This window comes from Anabrus simplex, chromosome 11, assembly GCF_040414725.1.
Source record: "Anabrus simplex isolate iqAnaSimp1 chromosome 11, ASM4041472v1, whole genome shotgun sequence".
Classification (NCBI taxonomy): Eukaryota; Metazoa; Arthropoda; class Insecta; order Orthoptera; family Tettigoniidae; genus Anabrus; species Anabrus simplex.
The window spans coordinates 84,726,928-84,741,993 of record NC_090275.1 but is presented as its reverse complement, the minus strand read 5'-3'; the positions used below and the strand labels follow the sequence as shown (position 1 = coordinate 84,741,993).

Below are 15,066 nucleotides of genomic sequence, written 5' to 3'. Positions count from 1 at the left end.
TTGGGTCATCTTCAGCCATGCTCCAGTTGGCAGGCATAAGCACACACATAACCAATAATGGTATCAACACTGACACGACAATTTATCGTCTTGATTTAAACCATTGATGAAGTCTGAATATCATATCTACACTTTAAACTAAATAACACATCAAAAATGTTGTGGTTGATGGCGAACTATTTTGTTGTTTCTACAGCAACCATGCATAATATATTGAGTAAATTTTTATGCCTATTTTCAAAGACAGTGATTACTTATTAAAGAAATATTTATTAGTTTCAACATTATTTATGACTATTTCCGTACATATCATGTGCAAATCCTGTTTGTTTACAAACAAGTTGTTTTCCAGTTTGATTGTGTTGAGGTATGCGAGTATTTTCTACTACTGTTTGGGTGTTGTTCTGTGGTGAAATGCATACAATAAGTTCTCGGTGGCGTAAGCCAAAATCCAAAAGTAGGAGAAAACAAGAAATTTCTTTGAGATTCTCAGCTGGCAATACAGGTTATGAGCATTGTCCATTATTTTAAAAAATTGCTTTTTTCTCTGTTTCACTTTTTCAGGCATTCAAAATGTTACACGCATCATAAATCTTATGATATTGCTTTCAAAATTTGCATGTATTATCTTCATTGCATTGACTATAAACCTGCGGATCGATTTTTGGATTGCACTTTTGGTCTGGCTGCAAAAAAATTTCAAACTTAAAAAATTGAAGATTTTTTGTAGATTAAAAACTTGGATATGAAAAAAATTTATTTCTTCATACTCATTAATGCAATTCAAAAAAGAATCCGTAGGTTTCTTCCAATTGTATTAATGCAATAGAATATTACCTAAAAGTTACACTATCTTGATTGATTTAATGCGGCAGACCTTTATAAATATTGAATAATTTGCACATGAAAATGTATAAAATAATTAATATCTCAAGAACTAATCAACTTGCAATGCTCAAATTTACCACAGTGGTTTATGTTATGACTATTCATAAGCATACAAAATTTCAAAGCTGTACCTCAGTTTATATAGAATTTGGAAATTTCAGTCCCAGTGTCCCTTAAGACTGTAAATTGTGTCATATCAGTTTATATCATTATTGGTTATGTGTGTGCTTATGTCTTCCAATTGGAGCATGGCTGAAGATGACCCAATATATATGGGGTCGAAACTAGTCCCAGTGTTATAAAACAATATACAAACTAATAGTATTGAATAGGTGGACCCTTCCTACCCTTTGATAGTGATCAATTGTCAATATGGACCATAATGAAATTCATAACTTATAACATGTTGATGAACACAGGTTTCTGCAAGGACACAAAAATTACTGTACCTTCTCTCACAATTTGGAAACATTTCTAGGTGGATCATCTGACCAAGAACAGATTCTTTTTCAGCATGTCCCGATAAGTATAAATAAATAAGCATCTTCCTGTACAACTGTCAAATTCTTTACTTAAAGAGTACAGCATCATAACTAAAGGAGACAAACACAAAACTAGCAATTATTGTACCTTTCTACAGCTTGAGCAGCTAAAGGCTGGGACTGCCAAGCATGTAATACTGGGACACCTTCGAACACTGGGATGAGGAGCGCTTCTTGGTAACCTACGTCCATTACCAGAGCTGTTCCTGTGCCGAGAGTACATAATGCAACCAAATGTGAGGGAACAAACAGCACCGATGATACCTGTAATAATAATAATAATAATAATAATAATAATTTAGTTTATATATTTCAGATGCATGAGGCTTGTTCAACTGAAACACAGACAGAGCTGGCAAGAAAGCAAATAGCTGACAAATCAGCTAAGAGGTGACAGCACTGTACAGCTTGGTGTTTGTAGTAACAATGCAGGACGTGATAGATCTCAGACGCGTCTGCTCAGCATAGGAGAAGATGAATGCTTGGTACAGTAATGGTACAAGACTAGCTCTGCAGTGTTCTGGTCTTCTTGGCAGCTTACCGAGGTCGCCATACAATGCTACCTACTACTGACATAAATAGAGGTTGCGAGGTGAAAATAAATTTGAGGCATTAGATTTGTTTCAAGGTGTGTGTATTAATTTATCACCCTTACTTTATTTTCAGCATAAGGGGTTAGAATTTTTTTTTAGATGTGTATGTATTAATTTTCCACCACTGGTTTAGGAGTTTTATTGTACTGTAGGCTTAATTGGTAATGACATCTATCTACGTAGCTATACTGAATTATGGGAGTAAAGTCAAATTTTCCACCAAAAGCAGCATTCTTTCACCCGATTACATTGACAAAAGTTCTCCATTTTGTGATGTTTCACTATAAAAGCAAAGATACTATTAAGGACGGGCTGCAGTAACACCTGAACATTGGCCAACCCTCTATCCGTTATTTTCCTAGTCTTTGCTTAAAAGATTTCAAAGGAGTTGAAAATGTATCACTTAGAGAGGTGGCCATGCGGTTAGGTCACATAGCTGTGAGCTTGCATTCGGGAGATGGTGGGTTTGAATTCCACTGTTGGCAGCCCTGAAGATGGTTTTCCGTGGTTTCCCATTTTCACACCAATCAAATACTGGGGTTGTACTTCAATTAAGGCCATGGCTACTATCTTTTCAATCCTAGTCCTTTTCCATCGTTGCGTTACCAAAAACCGTCAATGTACTAGTGCAATGATAAAGCTCTAAAATAAAAAAATTTAAATTATCAAACATCTCCAACTGGTAACTTATTCAAATTTCTCTTTCTATAAACAAGTATTTTTCTCAATTTGTCTTCTTGAATTCTAACTATCTTCATATTATCTTTCGTACTTTCAAAAGCTTCATTAAAGCTTATTCATCTACTAATGTCATTCCACACTGACTACAGATAGCTCGGAACATACCACTTAACTGGAATAATAACAATAAGTTAATTTATTAATTTGACCACCTAATCAATACAATAAGTCTTGTCTTTGTTGATTTACACTGACATGTTAACTAAAATGGTGTATGTTTCGCCTTGTATATAAGCATCATCAGCCATTGCCTTAACCTTGAAATAAAATCAGGCACCTGATTTACATATAAATAAAATAAAACTAATTTTTTAAAAGCCTTGGAGAGACTTGAACTAAAATTAACGTATAGTAAAAGACTTGTACAATGTTGGTTTTAAAGATATTGCAATGAGTGAGGAGTTTACAATTGGTGAAAGTATTTGCAATATTGACATTAGAAGGCTACTATTATAATTAAAATGAACAAAGCAACAGTCTGTTAAAAACAAGTGGTAAGAATGCTATAAAATTGTGTTGACCGACCAGCGGTTACAATTAGACAAAGACAAAAATGAAGATTAAAATCGTATTATTAAAAAAATAATGTTGAATAAAATAATGTCGAAGGATAGTCAAGTGACCTGTAATTATTTGTTTACATGAGATAAAAGTCGAAAGTCAATGGCATATGATGAAGTTGTGGTTCACTTTGATGAAAAAATATGAAGTTATAGTTGAAGGTTGATGAATGTTGTTTAAATTGGACCTCTATGGACCATCTCAATTTGATGCGATGCTAAAACGTTAAGAATATGGGTTTATTGACATTCTAGTCAAAAGGTTATGTGACAGTTGAATCTGTAAAAGGAAACCAGAAGCATGGTGTTAATTGTGTGAAAAAAATTGTAATAAAATGTTTAAATTTATATGTAAATCAGGTGCCTGATTTTATTTCAAGGTTAAGGCAATGGCAGATGATGCCTATATACAAGGCGAAACATGTACCGTTTTTGTTAACATGTCAATGTAAATCAAATTAATAAATTAATCAAATTAATAAATTAACTTATTGTTATTATTCCAATCAAATATCAATACGGATCAAAAATTATATTTATCACATGTAATATACCACTTAGTCAAGCTGTTAATAGTAATAATAATAATGTATGTATGTTTAGTCCTCAGCCCGAAGGCTGGTTGTATCCTCAACAGTTCCACCATCAGCTGTCATAGATGGCCTAGGCATCACTGAAGAGGCGTACTAAGGAAATGAGGATTGAGGTAGTTTCCCGTTGCTTTCCTCACCGAGCCAGAAGTTGCTATTACACATCAGTCTGCCAAGCCCACTGAAATGCATGCACCAACTGACCCTATGAGCAATATTTTCACACCATTCATAGCAGGGACTGGCTGCAGAAGGAATGGCATTACTAGCATTACTCATACCTCAGTCACTTTCATTTTGTCAAAGCTAAGGATAAAGCTGAGACAGATCAATGAAAGTAACAAAATTGCTCTAGCCCATACCAGAAGACATAGTGCACTGTAAACACTAGGTCCTGCCAGCAAAGGCTTTACGTCCCACTAACGACTTCTACGGTTTTCAGAGATGCCGAGGTGCCAGAATTTAGTCCTGCAGGAGTTCTTTTACATGCCAGTAAATGTAGCGACATGAGGCAGATGTATTTGAGCACCTTGAAATAACACTGAACTAGGCAGGATCGAACCTGCCACGGTGGGGTCAGAAGGCCAGAGGCACTCAGCTAAGCAGTCAAGCTGCTTACTCCTAAGTCTCACCAGCCCGAAGTTTTGAACATTTTCGTAATGTTACTTCAACACACATCACAAGCCGTTCCATTTACACCTAAGAATCCAGTTAACTCCTCTTCAGACTTACATGGATGCTAACTTCATAAGCTTCACGACCTAGGCAGCATACTGCATATTTAAAGAGAAGCTGGAATAATCTCTTATATGAATGAGACTTGATCAAACATCCTCTACTACCTATCTTGCCATCTAACTAGCATCGTCACTTCAAATATTAATAAAGACTCTCCTTTCAATAAAGAAAAGAATTTAATCTATAGAAGATTTTAACTAATCCACAAATCATTTTAAGCTGAACGTATTGATTTCATGCATATACTAAAAAATCTGTAAATATTTTGATTTCCTTTTGACTTCAATTGCCAACCCAGGATCAACATTATGAGTTAATATTATTTTATATTATCTCCACTAGATGGGAACACAAATATGATATCCCTTTAGATCTTTAAAACAGGATTAACCAATTCAACCCAAATAGACCATAATGTTCTTATACATCAATGTAAATTATTATAAACAATTTGTTTTTAAGAATAGTTTTAATATAACATCCACTTCAGAGCTCTGACTTAAAGTACAGAATTTATGGCTGATGATGCCTGCGATGACAGGTGAAACATGTACCATTACAACCTTAGTCTCATAGTCTTAAAGGTTTTTAAGTATTGAATAAATGGTTTTCAACAAATTAATTAAAATTAAATATGCTACTTTTTGTCAGAAACCACCCAGAACACTTCATGCTGTATTTCTCTGGATCTTTTCCAGCTCTCGAATCAAGTAATCCTGGTGAGGGTCCCATACACTGAAACCATACTCTAACTGAGGTGTAAGCAGTGACTTAAATGTCCACTCCTTTGCATCCTTACTACAACTCCTAAATACCCGCTTAACCATATGAAGAGATCTGAAACCTTTATTTAAAATCTGCTTTATGCGATTACCCCAATTGAAAGATCTTTCCTTATATTAACACGTATGTATCAAACAATTAATCATTCAATCAATCAATTAATCAATCAAATCATCACTGATCTACATTTAGGACCGTCTCCCAGGTGGCAAATTCCCTATCAATTGTTTACCTACACCTTTCTTAAATGATATCACTTTGAAGTTTTTCTAACATTTCACTTGACAAATTATTCCAGTCTCTAATTCCTCTCTTTATTAATGAAGATCTACCCCAATATGTCCTCCTGAATTCCAACTTTAACTTCATTTTATGATCTTTCCTAGCTTTAATAGATCCATTCAACGTTATTCATCTACTAACGTCGCTCCACCCCATCTCTCCACTGACAGCTCGGAACATCCCGCTTACTGCATAAAACTATTTTCATGTTTTTTACCCGTATTGAACGTAATACTAATTGTTACAATTCTTGTTATGAGAAATTTATTTTTCTTCCACCTATTCAATACAACTCAATATTTAATTGAATAGGTGGAAGAAGAATACATATCTCATATTTTTCATAAGAGTATTTTCAATACGGATTCGCTATGGTTTTCATTACTTGTAACATCCCGCTTAGTCGAGCTTGTCTCCTTATTCCCAAGTCTTTCCACCCCAATGTTCACAAGTTTTCGTAACATTGCTATTTTGTTGGAAATCACCCACAACAAATTGTGCTGCTTTCCTTCGGAACTTTTCCAGTTCTCGCATCAAGTAATCTTGGTGTGCATCGCACACATTAGCACCATACCTACTCTACTTACCTGAGATTTATATTTTGGAAAGGATTTTTTTTTTCTATTTGCTTTACGTCGCACCGACACAGATAGGTCTTATGGCGACGATGAGACAGGAAAGGCCTAGGAATGGGAAGGAAGCAGCCGTGGCCTCAATTAAGGTACAGCCCCAGCATTTGCCTGGTGTAAAAATGGGAAACCACGGAAAACCACCTTCAGGGCTGCCGACAGTGGGATTCGAACCCACTATCTCCCGGATGCGAGCTCAGAGCTGCGCGCCCCTAACCGCATGGCTAACTCGCCCGGTCGAAGGAAATATAATATGTCCTCCTACTCATTAGATGGAGTAATAATAATCAAACATGTTTCAATTCGTTTGAGCTATCTTCAGTGAGAAAAGGGGTAAAGTTATTTACATAATAGATGCTAAAAAAATGTGTTAAAACATAATGAAGAAAAGAATGAAAACGAATGAGACAAGATGGAAACAAACAATAAGTGATTATGGCGAGGTTGTGAACCTCTTAGTCTAAAACTTGCAGTGTGTTATAATTTAAAAACAGGACGAAATCACCGTGTTAAAAATACAAAATAACAGTCTGTCTCTGTTGAGTTGTCAGAACTTCTATAATAAAAACAAAAACCACCTCCAACTCACCACCACTCCCCCCCCCCCACCAGCCTACACCCTCCCCCCCCCCCACCCTTCACTCCTCCCATCCACGCAAACATAGCAGAGCCAACAATAGACATTATCATAAGAATGAGACTGTTAAATCTGAGGTCAGGCCGGTTTGAGAGGACAACTACTTAACTTACTTCACACTTATTTTTTACTTATTAGCCCAAGTTTCTCATACAACCTCATTTTTTCCCCTTACAGATTTGAACTTCATTGAGGGTTTCCACTATGGGTCACATACAGTTTACCAAACATCTTATCTTCTCTAACGTAGCTTCTCAATTTTTTTGCTGCCCTTCTGACTATTTATAAATAAGGCAAACACACCTAGCCAACATTGGACATAATCATTGAGAAGGTCATGCCTTTCGAGAGTGCAACTATTCAAAAATTTGAACTTCATGGGCAGTTTTCCACTATGTCACATACATTTCACCTGGCACGTGTTTCCTCTCAAACTTAGTTTCTCGAGTTTTTCGATCCCCTCTTAACTATCTGTAATGGTGAGTCAACAGAGACAGACTGCCCTTTTGAAATTTTAACACAGCAATATTGTCCTGGTTTTTAATTATAACACACTGCAAGTTTTAGACTAAGAGATCCACAATCTCACCATAATCACTTATTGTTTGTTTCCGTCTTGTCTCATATGTTTTCATTCTTTCTTCAGTACGTTTTGACACATTTATTAGCGTCAATTATGTAAAAAAACATTAATTTTTTCACTGAAGATGTCTCAAATGAGTTGATTTTACTCCATCTAATGATGGAAATGTGTACGTATTGAATAGGACATATTATATTTCCTTCGTAAAGTGAAAATCGTCAATACATGCTCCTTTACATCCTGACTAAATACACTCATAACCGTGTGAAGAGATCTGTACCCTTTACTTTTAACTTCATTTAAGTGATTTCCTCAAAGATCTTTCCTTATATTAACACCTAAGTACTTATGGTGATCCCCGTCAAGTACTTTCACCTCTCAAGCACTAATTAACACCGAGGTGACATTTCCTCCTGGTGAAACTTCCAACCTGACTTTTAATCCCATTTACCATCATACAATTGTCTACTGTCCATTTCACAGCTTGCTAAGGTCTTTTTGCAGTCTATCACAATCCCGTAACTTATTTACTACTCTATACAGTGTAACATCATCTGCAAATAGAACCTTATCTGCATTTCCAGTTTAATCATATCATTTATATTTAAATAAGAAAACGAAGGTCCAACAATACTGCCCTGTAGGACCCCCCCCTCTTAATCGTTACAGGATCAGAAAATGCTTCATCTAAACTAACTCTCTGTCAGAGTTCTATTATCCAGAAATTTTGCCACTCATTCAACCGCTCCTTTGTCTGGTCCAATAACACTAATTTTCATCCACAGTCTCCCATGATCAACCCTATCAAAAGCCTTGGATGCATCAACAGCAATACAGTCCATTAGTAATACAGTCACCTACTTACAGTGATCCCCATGAGGTACTATCACTTCATCAAAATAGTATACCTCTCTCTGGAGAAAAAAACGGCACAAAATGTTGAATGTACGCCTACTGTTACTGAACTTACACCCTTGGACAACAATTATCATACAAAAAATTTAAACTGTCAGCAAAAACAAAACTCGAAATATCAATTAACAGACAAATATATTTTAACTTTTTGAAGAAAACAATGAACCAAATCAGAATCAGTTTATAGCTCCAAATTACCACAGACAAATGGCCTACATTCAATACATTCCATAGTTATGGAGTGAAAATATAATGGACATTCTTACATTCTTACAATTCACCAACAAGAAACTAACATGAAGTCAACTTTATTAAGCATCAAATTACAAAAAAAAACTCACTTCAAAATGACGAAATAGCACTTTCGCCAAAGTTTCTCGGAAAAGAGTAGGGCACAGAAGTGACTCAACTATCACGACACGTCGATCTTTTGGACTCACCAATAAATGCCTGAAACAAAAATTTCAAATGGTGTGTGTAATTTCACACGAACCAGGCAATATATAAAAGGCTTGGTACGTGAGCAAATTGAAGTAACCGTGAAAAAACGAATCTATACCATCAGACATTACCTGAAGTATAAATTGTGTATAAAGTCCACAAGCAAATCGTACAACTCGTCCTCATTTGCATAATTGAAAACTTTCTTAGTTTTTCCGGTTTCTGCATATTTAACTTCTGTTCTGATTATACATCTTGGTCCCGTTTCACCAGCAAATCCTACTCTGAACACAAACAAAAAATGTTTAAGGCAGGTATGATGTACAAGGTAAAACACTGTTTTAGCATATAAAGGTGCATCCCTTACAAGTGCAATATACTGCAGTTGAACTATCACGAGCGAAAACATGTATAAGTTTATACTCACTTGGTATATGCCGCCCCTAAGTCGATGACAACGAATTGTTTCTCAGAACTTAAACTTTCGAATATAGGCATATTCTTCACGTTATCGCACCGTGATCAACGTTACGAAGTATCTGATTCGCACGAAACTGACAGATAAAAGTGAGGTTAGACGGTCATCCTGACTTTGTATTTGCTTTTACTGTATGTATCTCTCTCTCTCTCTCTCTCTCTCGCTCTCTCTCTTTTTAGTGTGTCAGTTTCACCAACACTCCTCAACAACATTTATTTCTGTAAGTTACAAATATCGTTAATTTCTCTCGTAAAAAAGAATATATAAAACTTAAATTATCTATAAAAATATCAGAATTCAATTTATGAATTTTTAGTGAATTCTGCACGACATGGCATCATAAATTAAATCTTTCTTTGCTGAAGGCCAACGCGAACTCACCAGTTGACGCGTAGAGGGCCATTATGTTATCGAACTTTCCGAGCATTTTGAGGCGATTTTGTTGGGTTTTTTTTTGTTTTTGTTTTTTGTTTTTTTAAGGCTTCGACAACGAGAGGAACGTAAGATTCGGTCTGTACAGATCGATATTTTAAAGCCACTATCATACTCAACTCTGCATAAGATGATAATTTCCTTAGAATTTTCATATTATTATTACAACTACCCCCATGCAGAGGCTGCCACAAGTATTTTGTCTTCTAAGTTACTGTTGACTTTGCTAGTGTGCCAGGTAGAAGATTCACCGAAAGGCTCAGGAATAGATTTGCAATACGGTTCTTCGGATGTTATATAGATGATTGTGGAGTATGGTCACTGAACCTCGTATTGCGGCGATAGCGATGTCGTGAAGTCGTGTCCGGCTGAGACCGAGAGAATCCCTTAGCTGTACATGAAATTTAGGGATTGTGCCTCGAGCTCCGATCATGAGTCCATGGATGGAAATATTGTCTAGATGATATTTATATTTATAGTAGTTTACAGTTGGCTGGTAAATTGACTTCTTTTCGGCGTCCACCTCTTCGGCCTGGCTAACGTGCGACTCGAAGCGTATTGTGGAATCTAAGATTAGTCCTTGCTTGCTAGCTGGTTGAAAGTCTATTATGTCAATACGTCTGTTACTCCCGTCGGTAGCTAGGCCAGAGACCTGTTCGTGCACCGTGAAACCGTGATCCCTCAGCGCGGTCGCAATCATATGTCGTATTGTATGATGGCGGGAATTTCTCAATACCTCCCCGTGAGGGCAGGATCCCAGGACATGGGCAAGAGTTTCGTGCTCTCTGTGGCAACGCGGACAGAGGGTGTCGTCCTGGGACCTTCCTGGCACGGAGCGAACGGCGCACACATTCGCTGTCATCTTGATGGCCTCTCTCCATTCCGCACAGGATAAGCCTCGGTGATCTCATATCCATTTGTTCCCTGGCGTGTATTCCTGGAAGAGTCCAACGCCCTTTCCTTTGTGCGGCAACTTCGTCCATGACTGAACTTCTCTGTCTCGTAGTATCTGTCGGACCTTCTTTGCGTTGGGAAGATGGCTATTTTTGGACATAACTCGATCATTCATTTCTATGCCTAGATCTTGCAAACAAATTGTACGTTCTTGTTCCAAGTTTCTAGTTGCATTAATGTAGCCGTTATCTGCAAGCGATAATTTATTACAGATGTTAATATGCTGTAGTTTGGCTTCCCAAGTGGCGCGAAACAAACCGAGGCCTTAATACTTCCTTTCGGTGTATACCATGTGATCCGGAACGTCTGCTGGTAGTTGTAATAATTCTTTAGTTCCACTCTTTAATATTTTATCCGCATCTGATAGAAAAGATTGAGGTATCTTGTTTAGGGGAGTAACTTGGAGTGGATAAATAAGAGTAGGTGATATTGAACTGTTTGAAATTGAAAATTTCTGGTCAGATTGCAGCAATGGTGAGCTAACAAGGGTGTCAATCTTGTTTCGCGTCTTGTCAAGTACGGCTTGTGGATCCAGTTTAATTTCATAGATGAAATTCACACCTAAATAACGAATCGCACTTCCGTTGCACTGTGATTTAATTTCACAGTCGTCATTAATGATGATAATCTCCTCCGTTAGCCGACCGGTCTTGATAGAAAGACAAGCTGATTTTGAAGCGCTGATGTCCAGGCCGAGTTCCTTAAATATTTCTATGGCGATTCTGGCTAGTTCGGCAGCAGATTCAGTGTTTTTCCCAAATATTACCGTGTCGTCGGAGAAACACATTATAGTGAGGTTAGGCTCCTCGTTTGCAATCGAGTAACCGTAATTCCTTGCTAAAGAATCTTCAGAAAGTTCTTCCACAATATGATTGGTAGCGATATTAAATAATGCCGGTGACAAATGGGAGCCTTGAAGCACACCGCGATTAATTTTGATGGGTTTTGTTCCCTGTTTTCGTGTCTGTATCTGTGTTACGTTTCCCTCTTGTAGAGCAATTATGAGTCTCGTCAGTTTTTCGGGAACTCCGACCGACTCCAGTGTGCTCTGGAGGTGCGCATGTCCGACGTTATCAAAAGCTTTGCGAACGTCGAGAAATATAATGCATGCATCGTTCTTTTCTTGCCTAGCGTACTGTAGAGCGGCTTACTTTGTAAAATGTTACCTTATACTGTATCAGCTTGTGGATAAACTGGCGTGTTACTGCAGTTGGGTGCGCTTTGGTGAGTATTTTCACATAATAGATGTTAATGTAACTTTGTTTTGAAATCAGCTGATTATTTATTTTTTGTTGGAGGGATATTTTTTCCCATTAAATTCGGGTTAGATAGATAGATAGGTATGGTTTATTTTAACTGAAAAAGTTAGGGACACGTGTCCCTGTCTTACACTTAACCAGTGAAATACATAAATAACATAAAAATATATAAAATACTGAATAAATGAATGAAAAAAGAGACTGAAACAAATTACTATGGTACTATGCTATCCTGCTGTACATAAAAATAACTATTATAATACACAATATAAATTAACATTTTGCTTCCTACGAAGAAATTAACATACAACGAATTACAATTTCAATAATAATAATAAAAATAATAATAATAATAATAATAATAATAATAATAATAATAATAATAATAATAATAATAATACAGATAAACGTATTAATATTTACAATTAATTTGTCCAATTCGCCAATTCCAGAAATATATCACATTGACGAATGTTACATTTTTCGTGTGTTTCCTGTGGGTGAAAAACATTGCAAAATGGGGATAGGGATAAGGATAACTATGCAGGAAACCACAGCTGAGTACTTTCTAACACTATTGATGCATAATAATAATAATAATAATAATAATAATAATAATAATAATAATAATAATAATAATAATAATAATAATAATAATAATAATAGTCAAAGAAGAACCACGAGGAGAAGGAAAAGAAGAAGAAGGACTATGAGGAGGAGGATTAGAAGAAGAAGACTGTAGCACTACGACCTCGTTTCATAGAGATATTTTGAACACATACTTTTAAATAGGGACAAGAAAAAATGTACATTATAAACACACTTGTCTGAAAAAAATGATACCTATTATCAATTATAAGTCAAACAACAAACAAACCACAATTTTGGTCTCATTTATTTTCAGCGATTCTTGAATGATGCTTAGAAGATACGTCAGAGAAGCTCGATCAAAAGTGCATCGTCCCCTTGATGAGGAGAAAGTGATACAGGCTGTCTCTCTTAGAGGCTGTCCAAGCAGTTGTTCTTGGTATGTCAATAAGACAGAGAAAAAATTGGATATTTCATATTCAACTCTTCGTCGTTATTTGTAGCAATCGAGAGACACCCCTGTTGGGCATATTGCTTTTAATGCAAAAGGTGGCCAGGCTGCTCTTTCAAAGCTGCTTGAAGAGGACCTTGTAGAATGTGTGCTGATTAGGGGTATAATTTCAGTTCCTTTGAGTTGCGTTGCTTCAGAGTATCACTTGGATAGAGAGAGAAAGAATGTGCCTCGATTTAAAGACAATATGCGAGGCTATGACTGGTCCCTAAGCTTCTTGACTAAACACAAAAGTAGACTTTCTCAACACATGTGTCAAAATATTAAATGAGACCGATCAAAAGTGTCTCCAATGATTATCAACAATTTATACAATGAGTTGACAGCAACAATGGAAGATACTGGAACCAGTATATCATCACACCTGATAATAAACTACAATGAGTCCGCACTCGCTGATGACCCAGGACGGACGGACGGACGGACGGACGGCTGTCTGTCTGTCTGTCTGTCTGTCTGTCTGCCTGGGCTGGGCTGAGCTGGCTGGCTGGCTCCTCATAATTACAATATTACAGCAACCCTTATCGCTGCAACCATTGGCTTCTTCTCTCTGCAAATCGTTTTATATGTACGTAACCTTGGCACCACATGGTCGGTCGCCGCTATACCCCTGTGGGTCGGGGCGGTAAAATAACACCCACGGTATCTCATGTCTGTCATAGAGGCGAATGAAATGGGTCACAGGAGTCTTAACCTGGGAGCATATGCTGGTGACAACGCGGCCCTTAGCTGAGTCCTGGCATTGTTTCCAATTACTTGTGCCAGATTTCTCACTTTCAACTCTCCAATCCGACATTCCTTGGTTTTCAGTGATTTCCCATTTTCACTTGCAGGAAAATGCTGGGGCAGTTCCGATTCATATAACACAGCCAAATCCACCCATGTCCTTACCCAGTTTCATTCACCATCATTCATTTCATCTTCATTAGTTCATCGCCTGAGGTTGGCGACATGAAAAGGCATCCGGCCGTAAAAACACGCCGTTAATTTAAAGTTTAGAAAATTGCATTTGCAGACCTGTATGCATTTGTTTTCAAATATATTTCCGTAAAAAACATGCAACGTCATCAAGGACAAGGCCATTTTATTCAGAAGCGGTGTAATGGGGAGTTCATCTTGGCAGGAGTATATGATTACTAAGGCTCATAAGTTGAGGAAATTATTTTGCCGGGTGTCCGAGACGAGGCCCAAACAAATATGTGTTCAGTCTGTGTCACTGTAGGCCAGAAAATGGTGGGGTTTATTTGTCATGTTTTGCCCTTTTCGGCGTTTTTGGCTTATTGGTCCTTTTTAGCTCTTTTTAGGGTTTAACGATTTTTTTTCAACTTCGCCTCCTTTCGTCAACATCTATATTCACCATTCTCTATTCGAATCACCATTAGTCCATCTATCAACTCTTACGCACCGTTTCGCTAGTAAATATATGTACACTCTTGTTCATAAAAACCAGAACACCTTGAAAGACTAAAGATAGGAAGTTCATATTCACAGGACATGTCCATTAGTATATTCTGAAGAAATTACTAGCATTTGAACTATGTCGGCCCTCAGGTACAAGGTCCACATCGATATCGCGGCGCACAACCACCGACAAGTAAAATGTGCCTGCGGCTCTCGTTGTCGCTATAAACGGAAGGTAATGGATCAGTGTGACTTGAGCAGACGTGCAGGATGCCTCGCAGGCGTATGCGAGAACCGTACCGTCAAATGAGTGAGTTTGAAAGGGGACGCATTATTGGCATGAGAGAATGTGATGCATCCATCGGGGAAAATGCTGCTCGTGTGAGATGAAGTGTATCGGCAGTGAAACGGGTGTGTACAGAATGGTTCATAGATGGCCGTAGAACACGACGAGATAGGTCTGATCGCACCACACAGAACACCCCCGAGGAGTTCGACACCTCATCCGAATGGCATTGCAG

The 15,066-nt window shown here is 37.4% G+C and overlaps 1 protein-coding gene across 1 annotated transcript in view; it reads right to left on the bottom strand.

Moving 5' to 3' along the window:
• Arp10 (Actin-related protein 10) overlaps positions 1-9,517 on the bottom strand; it is a 63,436-nt gene extending 53,919 nt beyond the window's left edge. Inside the window, exons 1-4 of the mRNA XM_067155376.2 lie at positions 9,350-9,517; positions 9,054-9,206; positions 8,823-8,931; positions 1,519-1,694 (exon numbers count right to left, since the gene is read on the bottom strand). Of these exons, the coding sequence (XP_067011477.2) occupies positions 1,519-1,694; positions 8,823-8,931; positions 9,054-9,206; positions 9,350-9,420 (509 nt within the window). The 5' untranslated portion in view covers positions 9,421-9,517. The remainder of the gene's footprint in view (positions 1-1,518; positions 1,695-8,822; positions 8,932-9,053; positions 9,207-9,349) is intronic.
• Positions 9,518-15,066: the final 5,549 nt, after the last annotated feature.